A 16,194-nucleotide genomic window follows, 5' to 3' on the forward strand; every position below is an offset into this window, starting at 1 on the left:
GGAATCAAAATAAATAGAAGGTATGTTTATAGTTTTTTCTAAATGGGATGATTTTTACTTTCTTTTAATAATGAAATTAATACAGTAATTGTGAAAATATTCCAACAATGCAGAAATGTATTCATTTATTCATTTAATAAGTCTTTATTTAGTGCCTATACAAGTTACTGAGAATACAATGGTAAGAAAAACAGACTAGGCCTTTGCACTCATGAAGCTCACAGACTAGTGGAGGATATACATAAACCAAATAATCACACAAGTGTATGTATAATTATAATTTCATAGAAGTACAGAGAAGGAATAGAACACAGACATATAAAAGTATACACCAGGGGCACCTGGGTGGCTCAGTCAGTTAAGCGTCTGACTTTGGCTCAGGTCATAATCTCGCGGTTTGTGGGTTCGAGCCCCGCATCGGGCTCTGGGTTGACACCTCAGAGCCTGGAGCCTGCTTCAGATTCTATCTCCATCTCTCTCTGCCCCTTCCCCACTCGCACTCTGTCTCTCTCTCTCTCTTAAATATAAATAAAACATTAAAAATTAAAAAAAAAAATAAAAGTACATACCAGAAGATCAAGACACACTCTGAGGGAGTAGATATGGGAAAAATTCCCTCAGGAAGGGAATTTGAGTTGAAATAAGGAAAAGTATAGTCAAGTAGGCAAAAAAGACAATATAAATGTCTTGTAATCTCACTGCTACAGAATACCATAGCTAACACATTATGGTATATCCTTCTAGCTATTTTATTATTCATATACAAATCTGTATGTACATATATGTGTATATATTTTTATGTAATTGCAATAAAGCCTAGTCCACAAATTCAAGTGTTTAAGACATTCGACTTTTATTTTCTATAGCAATACTCATAATTTCCTTTTTGTCTTCTCACTACATGGGGGTGACCAAAATGGTATCAGTTCAAGATCTGCTATTTCCTCTATGGTTGTGTCTAAGTTCAAGGATACTTATAGAGTGCCTTAGAATTATTGAAAGGAAAGAGACCATGTGGTTCTGGTGTCATCTACAAAATTTACCATTCTCATTCCTTCCTTGTGGCCCCTTTGGACATGATGGCTCTCTATTTGCTTCTTTGCCATCCTTGATTGATCAAGACTTTCTCTGCTGCTTCCTACCTTTGCTATGCTGGGACATAAAAAGCTTGATAAGACCCTATACTATCTGGATTTAAGTAATATAAAGCAGCCACCTCGACCACCACCCCAGATGTCTCTTAAGAGACATGACCATAAGTCACATATACAATTCAATCCAACAAACCTATCTGAGAAGCTTCCAGTCAATGGCAGACTGAACTGACTCAGAAAACTTCCCTTTTCCCACTTGAAACTCACAGAAATAATAGAATATGCATCCCCTCTAAAAATAGTAATATAGTCAAGCTCATAATCATGAAACAGAAATCCCCAAGAATCAAAGAAATAACTAACAACATTGAGCGGGAGATGAAGACAAACAGATGGATATTGGTTTGAAGGGCTGGGAACCAGGATTTTAATTCCGCATAATAACAGAAGACAATGCTTCTAGGCAGTGGAAGGTAGGAAGCTGGTTCTGAGCTACTGTCTAAACCCAGACCCCACAGAAGCACAACCAGTACATGAAAATGATGACTAAAAAACCTTTCCTCACAGCAAAAATATGGCTTTGCTTATCTTTTATGTGAGGGTGTGAGTAGATAAAGAGCCCCCTGGGAGCAATCAGAACCTAGGCCAACTCCACCCATCAGTATGGGACTGAATTCAGTTCCTACATTTTAGATAACCCAAAGGATACAAACCAACAAAAAAATAATCTGGAACTGGTGAAATGTGTATGGCACTGGCAGAGGTTAAACTCAAAAGCAAAGAGATAATTAAGACATCAAAACAGAGATCTCAAAAAATTACCTGAAATGAGCCCAAAAAGATGAAGTGGTACAAAATATAAATGAGAAGTTAGACTACATGGCAGAAAGAATGTAAAATATTCAAATATGTCTAGAATAATTTCCAAAAAGAGAAACTAGAGACAATGAGGAAAAGGCAATCTTTGAAGAGACTGTGGCACAACTGAAGTAAGACATGAATACTCATATTGAACACACTGAGTCTTCAGCAGGCTGAATACAAATAAAACTGTAACCAGGTACATCTTTGTCCAGAGCACCAACTATACCTAGTATGATATTTTCATGTGTTTGGGCCTTGGGAAATCACAAATCCCTTCAATAAACCTTTCTTGAAAAGAGGAATGAGGAAAAGGGAAAAGTAAGAAATATTGTGGAAGAGAAAAACAAGAACATAAATTTATATCTAAAACATAATAATCTATCATATGTGCATACATGTAAAATGTATATATTTATAATCTCCAGTGAAATATTAAATCTCTGCTTTGAAAATAAATAAGAAACCATCTTCAAGGAAAGGGAGAAATGACACTCTTTTTCCAGGATTTCAATAAGTGAGCACTTGGAATGTTCAATAGTTTTCAGTATCTGTCACCTCATCCCTTAGTAAATAATTGTATTATTTTCTTCTTTCTTACTCTTCAGAGGTTTCCCTTGGAGACATAAGCAAGATGAGCCCATTGGGAAACGATATCAGCTATTGGTCAATCCATGGTCTCTATGAAACTTATTTGCTTGCAGTCTGTTTTCTCCTAGACACTAAATTGTGAGCCCAGCTCTTTTAAAGTACAGCTAATCAAAGCACAATACAATAGCTGTATTGTATTGTACTAATAGAACACTGTGTTAATTTGATACATTCCAGATGTGCAAGGGATTGGGTAGACAGAGTAAGAGAACAGATAAATTATGGGTAACAGTCTAAAGATACTTTATGAAAAATATTTAATCTACTATTAGGTAGGCATCACTAGGTATGTCTAAGAAACAGTGTTTGAAGAAAATGTGACTATGGTGAAGAATAAACACAGAATCATAAAATTGATTTCAATAAAATTTCAGTCATATCTCAGTCCTGCCTCCAAGGGATAGCTCCCAGAAGACCTTTCTTGGAGTTTTTCATTCTCCAAATTTCTCCAGTCCCTTGTATTACTTCCATAAGTGACTATTCATATCCATTGTCTATGCATTGCAAAATTCAAAATATGTCCCACCGAAATAGAACTATTGAAGAAGTCAGAGATAATCTTTAGCAAAATAAATAATAACAGCACTGAAAGGATTATAATTAAAGCAAGAAAAATAATTTCTGGGATTAAAAAGCAAAATTTTCAGAGATGCCTGGGTGGCTCAGTCAGTTAAGCATCTGACTCTTGATTTCAACTCAGATCATGTCCTCACAGCTCATGAGATCAAGCCCCATGTCTGGCTTCACACTGGCAGGGTGGAGTCTGCTTGGGATTCTCTCTCCCTCTCTCTCTGCCCCTCCCCTGCTTGCACACACATGCTCTAGCTCTCTCACTCTCTCTCTCAAAATAAATAAATAAATAAATAAATAAATAAATAAATAAATATTTTTTAAAAATTTAAACACTACTTTCAAGTTTAAAAACTCAGATTACATGAAGGAGGAAATATATTTTAAAAATGAGACAATTTATAAGCACGCCCTCTTATCTTAACAAAATAAAATTAGAAATAAATAATAAAAGATCACCATAAAATGTAACTGCCTGATTATACAGTTCTCTAAAATAACTAGTGGGTCAAAGCAGAAATTAAAACTAAAGTTGTAAGCTATATGGAAAGCAAAGAATACATCATATCAAAGCCTATGGAGCATGACTAAAGCCGTACTCCATGAAAAATAAAGTCTTAATTACCATTAGGATTCAAGAAGACCATGTAAAGGGAAATAAGCACTCTTCTTGAAGAATTAGATAAAGATAAATACAACAAAACATATCCAAAACTACAAGAAATTATAAAAGTTAAAGATAAAAATATGACCAAGATAAACAATTGTAAAAGTGAAAAATCCAAAACTGACTCTTTGAAAAGACCAATAAGGTAAATAGACTCTTCATGAGTACAACTAAGTGAAAACAGAAGGGAAGCAAAAGTGTACACATTATGAAGAATAATGGGTTTAACTATATAAATGTGATTAAAAATTATAATTTTACATACATATCTGACATCAAATTAAAAACTTTAGAGATAATGGATGATTTCCTAATAGAAATTACCAACATTAACTCAAGAAACAGAGGATTTGAGTAGAGAAATTACTAGAGATTGGAAATGTGATTATAGATCTACCACTAAAAATGTAACCAGAATCAAATGATTTCACAGTTCAGTTCTATCTAACCTTTAAAGAAGAGATAATATCCATGTTACTCAATCTCTACTAGAAAAGAATAAAAAAATTGAAAATTCACTAAAGAATTTTATAAGCTAGCAACCTTAAAACCAAAACCTGTTAAAGATAGTACATAAAAGAGAATTATAAAAAAATACTAACAATAAATATGAAATCAAAATATTAACAAATTATAAAACATATAAACAAATAAAGCCCAGAAGGTTGGCAAGAAAAAGCTATATCATGATTTAATAGGGATTGATCCACAAAGGCAAAAATGTCAAAATTAGGAATTCTACCAATATAATTAATTTCATAAAAATATTAAAGGAGAAAAAGTATGCTTCTTTCAATAGATATTGAAAAGTGATTGGGGAAAAAAATCAGCATATACTCCTAATGGATACCAACAGGAACAGAAGGGAATAACTTAAATATTAAAAGCGCTTTTTACCAACAATCAATAGTAATCCTCATTCTAAACATGAAATGTCAGAGTCACTTCCACTAAATGGGAATAAATCAAGGTTATCCACAATCTTTATTTTTATTCAACAGTATCTTTGGAGATTAAAGCTACTGCAATAAGATGAGAAAATAAATAATTAGTATAAAATTGGGAAAATTAAAACTAATTTCAATTTACAATAGATATGATTGTGTTTGTCTAAAACACAAAGGACTATTTAAAAAGTACAAAGTTAAGCACATTTGAAGAAGTGGTGCAACATAAGATAATACAAAAAAATAGCTTTCATCTATTCCAGCAAATTTTCAGGGAGTATGACGAGACCATGTGCTGACATTATTTTCTTATTTCTTTTGCTTAAAAGGATATATTGTTGGTGAAAGGAGTAACATCTATTAAATTCATCCACAGAAAGTTTTCATCAATTGCTACTTCAGTCAACTGTATTGGTGTCAATGTCCCATTGGTATCTACTTCATTTTTTATTACATTTTTTATTTGTACTCAAGTGTGCTTTATAAACATAAATCTCTATCTATTCCAGCTTTTATAAGAATATTACTTTATCTTGTTAGTGTCCACCAAAATGTCTTAATTCATAGTGTTCAAGCTCTCTAGATCTAACAGTTCGTTCCATGTTTCAAAAAGATCAGTTTCTTATCTTTGGTTCCAAGGTAAATATAACAATATATAACAACTCTCCTTCTTGGAAGATTGAATTAGCTAGCAGATTTTCAAATTATCAGATACACTGATTAGTTCATCCACTGTCATGTGTCCCAAGACAATGTTAAGATTGCTTTGAGTGAAGTGTTGTCATACTCACAAAGTCATCTGCTAGACTGCCTTTTACAAATTCTTATCGCATGCTCATACCCCAAAGCACACTGTATTTATCTTTCTGGTGTTTTAAATGTCTTCATAATAGACCCATTAGTGAATTACTAATTTCACAACCCAGTACTATTAACTTCATCTTTAATAAAAGCGGCTCTATAATACAGGAATTCGCCAACTGTCCTCGGTATATCATACTTCAAAGATAGCAAAAAGAACAATAATGTTTCCATTTACAGAGAACAGTAACATTTTGTACATAGCCTATGACTGATAACATATGAAAAATTCTGCCAAAAAGTGGAGGAGACTATGGCATATTCAATGTCTGGGGCTGGGAAAAAGAAGTAAAATTAGGGGCACCTGGGTGGCGCAGTCGGTTAAGCGTCCGACTTCAGCCAGGTCACGATCTCGCGGTCCGTGAGTTCGAGCCCCGCGTCAGGCTCTGGGCTGATGGCTCGGAGCCTGGAGCCTGTTTCCGATTCTGCGTCTCCCTCTCTCTCTGCCCCTCCCCCGTTCATGCTCTGTCTCTCTCTGTCCCAAAAATAAATTTAAAAAAAAAAAAAAAGGAAGTAAAATTACTTCTCTATTTCATACCACTCATAAAAGTACATACGAGAAAGATTAAACACACACACACAATTTTTTTAAGTTTGAAGAAAATATAAAAAAAATTATTTTAAAACTGTGGGGTGGGAAAAGTCTGCCTCAGCATGACCCCAAAACTAGAGACCCTAAAGGGAAAGGTTGAGTGATAGGACTACTTAAAAATGTAGATCATCTACACAGAAGGACAACATGAACAAAGTTAAATGAAGTAAGAAATGCATGGAAAGATACACATGATTTGTTTTAAGTGAAATAAAAGTTGCAAAACAGAACAATGGACTATCAGTTCATTTTCTGATAAAAATGTGAATACATATATCATATATGTTTCTATATGCATAAAACATATTAGACTTGTAATAGTAGCTAACTGTAATGATGGGTAAGAAAAAGGCAGTTTTATGTTTCACCTTATATGTTTATCTGTTTTAATTTTTAATAAGCATGAGTTATTTCTATGGTTTAAGAAAATAAAATAAAGAAGATTAAAAATGAGTTCATTGTGAAAAATAACTTCTCAGAGTTCTGGTAATTCGCAAATCTGTCTCAAAGTGGTAGTCAAATGCCCAGTTGGATGCATAATGTTGTCCACCAATGCAAAGCCTATACTATGGCCTTCTTCCCCAGACACTAATTTTCTCTGGGTTGAAACAAATCTGGGACATCTATTAGTAGTTTAAGAACAGCTTAAAAACATTCCAGGGTTAAAAAAAAAATAAAAACCATTCCAGGGTGTTATTAACATCTTAATACTTCCCCAATTATAAACATATCCACCTAAACAAACATAATCATATATGTGATATACATTTATAGACATTCAAAGTTATGATATTCATGAATAAGGATTTAAGCTTTATATTGGAAGAAAATCAAACAGAATTTATTGAATTTTCACAGATGACATGGTGCAATTTAACAATTCCATTTTTTGGCTGTAAATTACATGGGTCAATTTAACAAGAGGTGAAGACTGATGATGTTAAATAGTAGCTGATTATAATGAATCATTGTCCAAATCAGTTTGAATGGATTTACAATTTACAAAATATTTTAAATACTGGTGGTTTTATTCATTCTTGCCTAAATTCCACTTTTCTAATATCAAAATGAGAACCCTTTTAGCTCATTTTAAATGATAAAAGAAAGTAAAAATTAAAATTTTTGCTTTATGAATCAATTTCATTATGTCTGCATTTTCACTGCAGTTTATTGAACGAAAGCCACAAAAATTAGCATGAACATAGTTAAATCACATTTCAGTGAACAGAAGACTGAAATGGAAATGGAAAAAAATAATTAAAGAGCTGACAATTTTGCTTGGGTTTCAGAAAAATTTAATAACAAATTATCATTACTCAACAAACAAAAATAATCCAGAAAAGAGAGACACTAATCAACATGTAGGGAAGAATGTATTGCACCAATACCAGTTTCCTCCTGCTATAAAAGTATACATCTCTCAAACTCTGTATGAAAGCTAATTGATAATATATCTTTATAGTCATAGTATATCTTTTATAGTCATAAAACTGCCATCCACTGATACTCTGCCTCTGTCAAAGGGGTATCCAAACAGACAAAATTTAGATTTGTGACCAGGAAGAAATATACTCTAACTATTGAATACAAGTATTTGATTTCAGTAACAAGTCAATCCCCACAGCAGACACGGATGTACCAGGTTCTTCCGCTTTGATGGCACCAACATTTAGCTAACATCTATTTGTCCTGATTCCCTGAGAACTAAATAAATAATCATTTGATGATAATTCAGTTTCTAATGTAGACTGATTTCAGGGACAGAATGTTCTGAGCACCAAACACTAAGAATCTGGTCTACTTGGTAACTATTTTTCTTACAGTAACATAAATATCACTATATATATATATATATATATATATATATATATATATATATATATAATGGAATATTACCCAGCCATCAAAAAGAATGAAATCTTGCTATTTGCAACGACGTGGATTGAGCTAGAGTGTATTATGCTAAGAGAAATAAGTCAATCAGAGAAAGACAAATACCATATTATTCCACTCATATGTGGAATTTAAGAAACAAAACAGATGAACCTAGGGGAAGAGGGGAAAAAGAGAAGGAGGGAAAACTCTAAGAGACTTTCAACTATAGAGAACAAACTGAGGGTTGATGGAGGGGAGGTGGGCAGCGGATGAGCTAAATGGGTGATGGGTATTGAGCAGGGCACTTCTTGGGATGAGCACTGGGTGTTATATGGAAGTGATGAATCACTAAATTCTACTCCTGAAACGAATACCACACTGTATGTTAGCTAACTAGAATTTAAATAAAAACTTGAAACAAACAAAAGAAGAAATGCTCGATAAACAGGGGGCTCCATGCCCAAAGATCTTGTACTATTATTCTTTCATTTTTTAAAATATAAATGGTCAATAGGGCCAGAGAGTTACACTAAACCCAATTTCATTGGTGGACCGAATTATATGTGCATGAACCTGTAAGGATAAAGTAATAAGGCTTCCTGCTCTCCTCACCTCCCTTCTTCCTACACTAAAGTCTATCACCAAACACACAAACTGTCCAAACCCTTAACACAAGGCCTGAGGGGAACCCAATGCACAGGGTCAAATGTGGAAGTATATCATTCTGAAAAATAAATATTTGTTATCCTGCTTAATACAACCCCTCAGGGCAGGAAAGACCAGGGGCCACTATCCTAGTTTACTACACACCAAGATGGCATGCAAGATAGTTCTGATTTAAAAGCAAAGAAGAGGGGCGCCTGGGTGGCGCAGTCGGTTAAGCGTCCGACTTCAGCCAGGCCACGATCTCGCGGTCCGTGAGTTCGAGCCCCGCGTCAGGCTCTGGGCTGATGGCTCGGAGCCTGGAGCCTGTTTCCGATTCTGTGTCTCCCTCTCTCTCTGCCCCTCCCCCGTTCATGCTCTGTCTCTCTCTGTCCCAAAAATAAATAAAAAACGTTGAAAAAAAAATTAAAAAAAAAAAAAAAAAGGCAAAGAAGAGCCACAGCTCAAATAGAGAAACCAGAAAAAACCTTTAGCTTGGGATGTGATGTAAAATGAACGTACAAAGATAACATTGAAAATAGTCACAATCATTCTTAGAAAACCCATTTTCAAGAGAACTTAGCAGAGAAATTAAACAAATGGAAGCATAAACACACAATTTTCCTGAACCATATCAATTTGCTAAACCTACACTTGGAATGTTTATTGAGACAAGACAAGTAAACTATGAATTTTAAAAAATAAGCCTTGAAATATTGTGCTTTAGGTGACATTTTATAAGAGAAGTATACTTCATTTTTGTAAAATTACTTTTGGACACATTTTACTGGGATAGACCCACTTAAATTCCTGAAATTGTTAGATGATAACAAAACCAAAATATCCTCCAAGTTCCTAATTTCCTCAGTTTCCCAGGAACTGCCCTCATCTCTAAAGACAGGACACTGCCTCCTCCATGCCCCCATGATCTGCCACTATCACGGCCACTATCCTAGAACTGTACCCTTCCCAAAATGATTGAGAGTGGCAACCTCCAGTGTGAAAGCATCAGGACACTGGCATGTGGCTTGGCTGGCCATGTGGCTTGCCTGGACCAGGCTGTCACACATCTGTCTCACACAGCACTTTCCAAAGTCCAGACAATTTGGTTCCAAATAATACCAGGTGTGGGACATCAAAAGTACATGCCATGCACATAGGGCTGTGCCACGCTAAGACTAGTTCCTCCTCAGTCTCTGTTCAACAAGAGTTCCAGAAAATTTTTGGCATCCACTCACACCCTAGGTCGCCACATTACCACAGCAATGACAACTCTGTATTAAATGCCCACTGTTGCATGACCTGGTGTCATGGAAATTAAATGGTCACAGAAGCACAAAGAGACTATATATACATCCAGTGATCTCCCAGAAGGAAGAAATAAAGATAGAAGTGGGAAGGAGGGAGAAGGGAAAAGAGTGGGGAGGAAGGAGGAGAAATCTGCCAGAGCAGATGGATGCTAGTCAGGCTGTGCCCCTGCCACATGGTGGCTTTTTATTACTTAACCTCATTTTTACCCACATTTCAAATGAGGTTAAGTAAAAAAAAAAAATCACTCAGCACCCCAAATTCAACATGGCTTGATGTGAATTTTTTTTAGATGTTCAAGCTACACATCTGGGTCAGAAAACAAGTGTGTTCTCATTGCCTCCATTTTCTCAAGTATCTTCAATGAATATTTTTTAGGAGCAAATTAGAAAGATTTTAAATCAGGCTCTGAAAATTTATATACAGTATCATCTAATTTTATGTATACAATATATAGAAATATGGATAGTGAAAGTGTCTAAAAGGGTATACACTCAGCCTCAATTCTGTGCTCTCTCCCCAGCTGCCACAGTTCCTTTTGTACCCCTCCACTCTTATACTCTGCACCTCCTCTCTGGGAAACCACATCCACTCCCATGTCCTCAATTACCATTCATCTTATGATGGCTCCCAAGTCTTTATTTTTCCTCTGAGTGCCAGTTAAATCCATTCAAATGACAATAGGCTGTCTCCACCTGGATGTCACATAGATTCCTCAAACTCAATTTATTTTAAGTGGATTAGCCTTCCCCTCCCAAATCTTTTTCTCCTACCTAATAATAGAGCAAGAAAAAAAATGTTACTTGCCTTTTCCCTAATCTATCCTTAAAACTGGTGTCAAATGAGTCTCCACTTTTACTTCATTCAATAGGGTCCTCGTATGCAACAACTTTAAGCCAACCAGTTCCTGACCCTTTTGTCTACTATTACAACATTAAGGTAAGTATATAGAAGCCTGGGTCTGAGAGCAGTTGGTAACTGAATGGAGGATTTTACCCTTCCCTGATCTCACTTGGAATATGTTGTGAAAGCTGGTGAGATCATGTCTGAAGAAACACTGAGCCTTTGGAAATAAGGAAATCTTATTCTTTGAGAAATTATTTTAACAGTTGTCTTGGAGGAATCACAGAACTCTACACAGTAGTCACTTAATAAATGCTAACTTTTATTGTTGTTCTTATTTATTAAATGACACTGACACATGGCAGAATGCCCCCCAACAAAACAAAGGCCACCCCAAAAAACTATCAACCCTGCATTCTAGGGAATTAAGAGTGCTTATTTTTCTTAATTAACTGCTCTGTGCCAGAACATTCAAAGTATTTTGCATGTATTATTTAATTTAGTCCTCATGACCAGCCCCATATTCATCACTCATCTATCATTTCAGAGAGGAAACTTCACGCCATCTCATTTTTAATCTAAATTCTTTTTTCCACTCAGTACATGTTCCAATCACCTGCTTCATTGCCAACACTTTCTTTTTCAATAATTTCCAAAAAAACCAATACTCATTTTATATAAATAAAAATACATAGATGAATAAAAAATAAGAAAAGTAAAAGATCACTCATTATCCTTCCACTCAAATATAGCCAGTTACTTTTGGGGTATCTATAATTCCGTAATTGTTAGTGTCTACTTTAAAATATGTTTTATTATCTTCAAAAAAGAAAAGGAATCATTCTATGAATACTGCTATCTAAACTACCTTTCTCATTTAACAATGCAGGATGAATATCTTTTCCTGGCAACATGGATTTGGATCAACATATTTACCATATATACTGTGTGAACATTCTTGAATTTATTTCACCATTCTGGTGTGTTAGACACTTAGTTGTTTCCAATTGTTACTGTTTTGGACAGTGCTGGGATAAATAGCCTTGTCCATAAAGCCTTTAGCTAATTATTCAATTATTTCCTTAGGACAAAAGAGTAACAAACTTTAAGGCATATATGTATTACCAAATGGCCCTCCACAAATCTTGGGCAAACTCAGTGTAAACTTATTCCTACCACAAGAGTTTGATAGGATCCATTTATCCACACCCTCGCAGATGCTGCACAGTTGATGAGAGAGGAATCTCTATATGAATTCCAATTGTTCTTTCTAGTCAAAGATATTTAATGACTCTTGGTGTTCAGTGGGATAATATTGAAACAACTCTCCACAAACTGGCTTCGTTCAGCTTTCCAAATTTATTTACTTCCATTCCCCACACTCTCCACTCTAAGTAGACTAGTATCCTCACTGTCATAGGAAAAGGGTTCCTACCTCCATGCCTTTCTCACCCTAGTGCCCACTCACTCCAGCTCTTGGAATGCCCTAACTACCTACACCATTCAGGACTCATTTTAAATAGCCTCTTCTTCCATGAATCTGTAGCTGACTACTGTATCCCACAGAAGCCTTTGCTTCCTCAGTGCTCTGAGACTGCACATTTGACAATGAGTATATGGTCCAGATATTGTTATCTATTTGTTTGTATTTTTCTTACCTCTCCAACTAGATTATAAACCAAAGGACAAGGCTGGTTTCTTTCTTTCTTCTTGTTTTGTTCAGCATTAATACACAACTTTATTGATGATATACAAATAAAGTTAATGCAAATGACAGGAGGGAGCTTACTTATGAAAAACTAGTTCACTGTCACTTACGCAAAAGAAATAGTAAAAATATTTCAATCTAGGCAGCGAGATAAAAAGCAACAAACATGTTTTCAGAACAGGTAGTGATATTCATTCATCCAGCTTAGACCTGAAGATCAACTCAGATAAAAATCAGCATTGATTATACAATGATATTCATCACTCAAAATTGGCAGCTGAAAGGATTCCTTTATCATATAAACAAGGTGGAGAAAAGGAATAGTTTACAATGTGTGTTACTTCTAAACTACAAAATTAAGAATTTATTCCTGGCTCTTTGGGAACATATGCTCAGCCAGTTTGGCCATGAATTTTCCAACTTTTACTTTCACCAAAAAATCATGGTGACTTTCTATCCCCAGAATCTTATCAGCACACACTTGAAATTCTTTTAAAAAGAAGAAAAGTGAACCTTCACTGAATTGATTCTGAGCAGGTTCATTTTCTTCCCACTTAAAATTGTCATTTATGTTCTCAAATATGACCAGAAGTTTAAGAATAACCTCTTTGTTCTCCTTCTTATTAAAGAGGGAACCAAGTGAAGATGGTACTTGGGCCCTGAGCAGTTCTCTAGTCATGGCTGGATTTTCAGCCAAATTCAAAAGGAGTTTCAAAACCTGAAATTTGGTTTCTTCATTTCCTGCTGAAAATAAACGAAAAAAGTCTGAAATGGAATTAGCAAGCATGTGCTGATATTCATTAGTAACAGTCATATTTGTGAGCAATCTTAGTCCAGCCAGCTGCACCGATGAGTTCAAGCGAGAAGTGATTGTGTCATCACACACTTGATTCATGTATATCTTAAGCCTGCGCTGATTTTCAGCATTCACACTCAAGTTATTCAAGACAATTAAAGCCTTTTCCTTAACTATGGGATCCCGAGTATTGAGAATCTTTGCAACAATTGGGAGACCACCTAGATCACGAATAATATCTCTGTTAAATGCATAAGCAGCGTTGTTACCCAGAGCAATTAAAGCTGCTTCAAGAATATAAGGCTTTTCAGACATCTCAACCAAGCAAAGAACTTTCTGCAGCTCTTGAGGGGACAAAATAGTATCATCTGAATTGGGGGAAGCCCGTTTCTGAACGGCCCGACGAGCCCGAGTAGCCCTGGCCCTTGCTCTGGCCCTTGCTCTGGTTCCAGCCTCAGTCCCAATCCGGGCCCAAGGTGGGTACCACACTATACCCTTGTTTTCACTGTTGTCATCATCATCATCAGACCAGTCATTGTACCTGGCCCCAGGACAGTCCCCAACATCATCCACATCCCCAGACCCACCCTCAGCCATTTTCTCCTTGTTCTGTTTTCTTCCCCGGGTCAGTCTATAAATGCAATAGCAGGCTCCAGCCCCAATCACTAGTCCCGCAGTCACCCAGCCTACTTTCCTGGCGTAGCCCATGCAATCGTCCCTGACAATAGCAGGGACCAAGGAACAGAGTATTCACTCAGGCTGGGAGAGGAGCACTATGGGCCTGGGTGCAAGGCTGTGGAAGGTGATCGTCTTCAGCCACTTCAAGGACACAATAGCTGATACTGGAGGTGGACCTGGGAGTGGAGGAAGGAAATGGGATTTGAGTTTCTCTTTTGTGTTGCCCCACACAGAGAGTTGCACAGAAGGACAGGAGCATAACAAATGTGTACCTGGTATGAAATGTAGATTGTTAATAAACCCTCTGTATCCTCCTCAGTTCACCCTCCCCCTACCCTCCCTAACCCACCCTCTTCCCAAGCCTAGATAAAGGCTATGGAGCCCACAGTCTCTGCTGAGGCCTCAGCACCCCAACCTCGGGTGTCCCCAGGGAATGGCACTGTTGCACTAACCTCCTCCAGACAGACAGTTTGTCCCTTCTTCCCTCCCCTGGAGGTGTGCCACGCCCAACAACCCTTTGGATCTGCAGAGAGACCACAGCTGGTGAGAACTAAGGACTTTGATGGATTGACTGTTCACATCCGTAGCTTTCCTGATTCACCATCCAGGCTGTTAGATTTTTTTTTAACCTCTATGCCATCCAAAACATGCACAAGCCTGCCCCTTCCCTAACCTGAAATGGGAGGGATGTTAGGAAAATAAGGTAGAATTGAGTGAGCTTATCCAACTGCGGCTGATTTCCAGCCCCTCCCCCATTCCAGGCAGCCCCCACGCCTACACCGACCTCTACTGATCCAAGGAAACTTCCTCCCTCTCTTCAAGTGGTGCCACCTGCTACAGCAGACCTGCAGGATGACAGATCGAAAACATCGGGACTAAGTACTGTTGAGAGAGGATTATGAACAAACTCTCTGATAGGTTTCCATACTGTCATTCTCCTCCACCCCACCCCCACCCCCGCCCCCGCGACACACACACACACACACACACACACACACACACACACACCCTGAACGCCATTTCACCACAGTCCCGAGAGTACAAGAAACACACTCAGACTCAGCCCTAACCTAGATTATTGCCATCTCTGGCTTCTCCCTAACCCCACCACCGCCCCTCAGGGTCTCCAGATAGTCTTACCCTCAAATCGACCTTCACCAATTGGGGTTAATTTCCTTCCTCTTCTCTTGCCTGGTGTAGTGTCGCAACCTACGGAAAGACTGGCAATCCAGGAGAGGCATGGACCCCCTAGACACAGAGCCATGGTCAGGAAGACACAGCCACAGTCAGAAAGACGGAAAACGGCTGCTACTAGAGCTCTTGGTGGACGACCAGTCCCCAGAACATGAAACTCTTTCCTAATTCAGAGGCCTGGTTGTCAAAGGTTTCCCACCCCTATTAACCCCTCTCAGCGTTCTGCTGACACATCCCTTTGCACCTTCCCCCTCCCCAAATGTTCAACCTTTCCGCCGGCACTGTCCTGAAGGACTGGGGGCCAACACCCAGGCCACAGCTCCCTTTCCGGATTACAGCCTCGGCTCCCAGCAGATTCCCAACTCCGGATCTCTGGGCTCCTTCCCAAACAGCCCCCTGCTCACCATTTCGTAGCATCAAAATGGTCTGCGGGCGGGACAGATGTCTTGGAAAGCCGGCGGCGAGAGGAAGAGACGACGGAGGCGTCTCAGGACCCGCGACGGTCTCCGCCCTACGCCCTCGGCCATCCCCACCTTATGGAATCTCCCAGGAACTGACCTGCAAGAATCCAGGACAATTTCCTTCTCCTCCACCTCTTTCCCTCTGCCGCAGGCCTGCTAGCCCTCAGGGCAATGGGGAGCTGGTACTCAGACGGGAACAAGGACCAGAACAAGAAGGACTTCTGCACACGTCAGCTCTTGGTCACGTGAGACCTACGTCATCCACCAACTCGGGTCCCTAATTTCCCCTCCCACCAGCAGTGCGGCAGAAGAGGGACCGCCCCCCTCTATTCCCTCCCCCATACCAGGCCTTGTTACTCTTTCTTCTTTGCTAACCCCATCTCCCTGTAGTTGTGTTTGCCTTCCTCGGATTACCAGGAAGGGACAGCATCTTCCCCAGGGGCTAC

General features: G+C 38.0%; 1 protein-coding gene across 3 annotated transcripts; it reads right to left on the reverse strand.

Annotated features, from left to right (window-relative positions):
- Positions 1-394: 394 nt before the first annotated feature.
- Positions 395-16,007, reverse strand: ARMCX3 (armadillo repeat containing X-linked 3). Of its 3 annotated transcripts, none has more exons than XM_081793467.1 (5): positions 15,846-16,007; positions 15,234-15,313; positions 14,878-14,938; positions 14,546-14,616; positions 395-14,269 (listed from the first exon to the last, which is right to left on the reverse strand). In XM_081793467.1, the coding sequence occupies exon 5, from the start codon at positions 14,121-14,123 to the stop codon at positions 12,984-12,986; it is 1,140 nt and encodes a 379-aa protein (XP_081649593.1). In that variant the 5' UTR covers positions 14,124-14,269; positions 14,546-14,616; positions 14,878-14,938; positions 15,234-15,313; positions 15,846-16,007; the 3' UTR covers positions 395-12,983. The 3 variants fall into 3 exon arrangements, with proteins under 3 accessions (XP_081649593.1, XP_081649592.1, XP_081649594.1); XM_081793466.1 differs by having other exon boundaries at positions 15,234-15,341; XM_081793468.1 differs by lacking the exon at positions 14,546-14,616 and having other exon boundaries at positions 15,234-15,341.
- Between the last annotated feature and the right edge of the window lie 187 nt (positions 16,008-16,194).

Source organism: Panthera onca, chromosome X, assembly GCF_046562875.1.
Source record: "Panthera onca isolate mPanOnc1 chromosome X, mPanOnc1 haplotype 2, whole genome shotgun sequence".
In the NCBI taxonomy this organism is placed as follows: domain Eukaryota; kingdom Metazoa; phylum Chordata; class Mammalia; order Carnivora; family Felidae; genus Panthera; species Panthera onca.

Bases quoted from the DNA above. Each gene is read 5' to 3' on its own strand.
- ARMCX3 (XM_081793467.1), bottom strand. From the start codon at position 14,123: ATGGGCTACGCCAGGAAAGTAGGCTGGGTGACTGCGGGACTAGTGATT.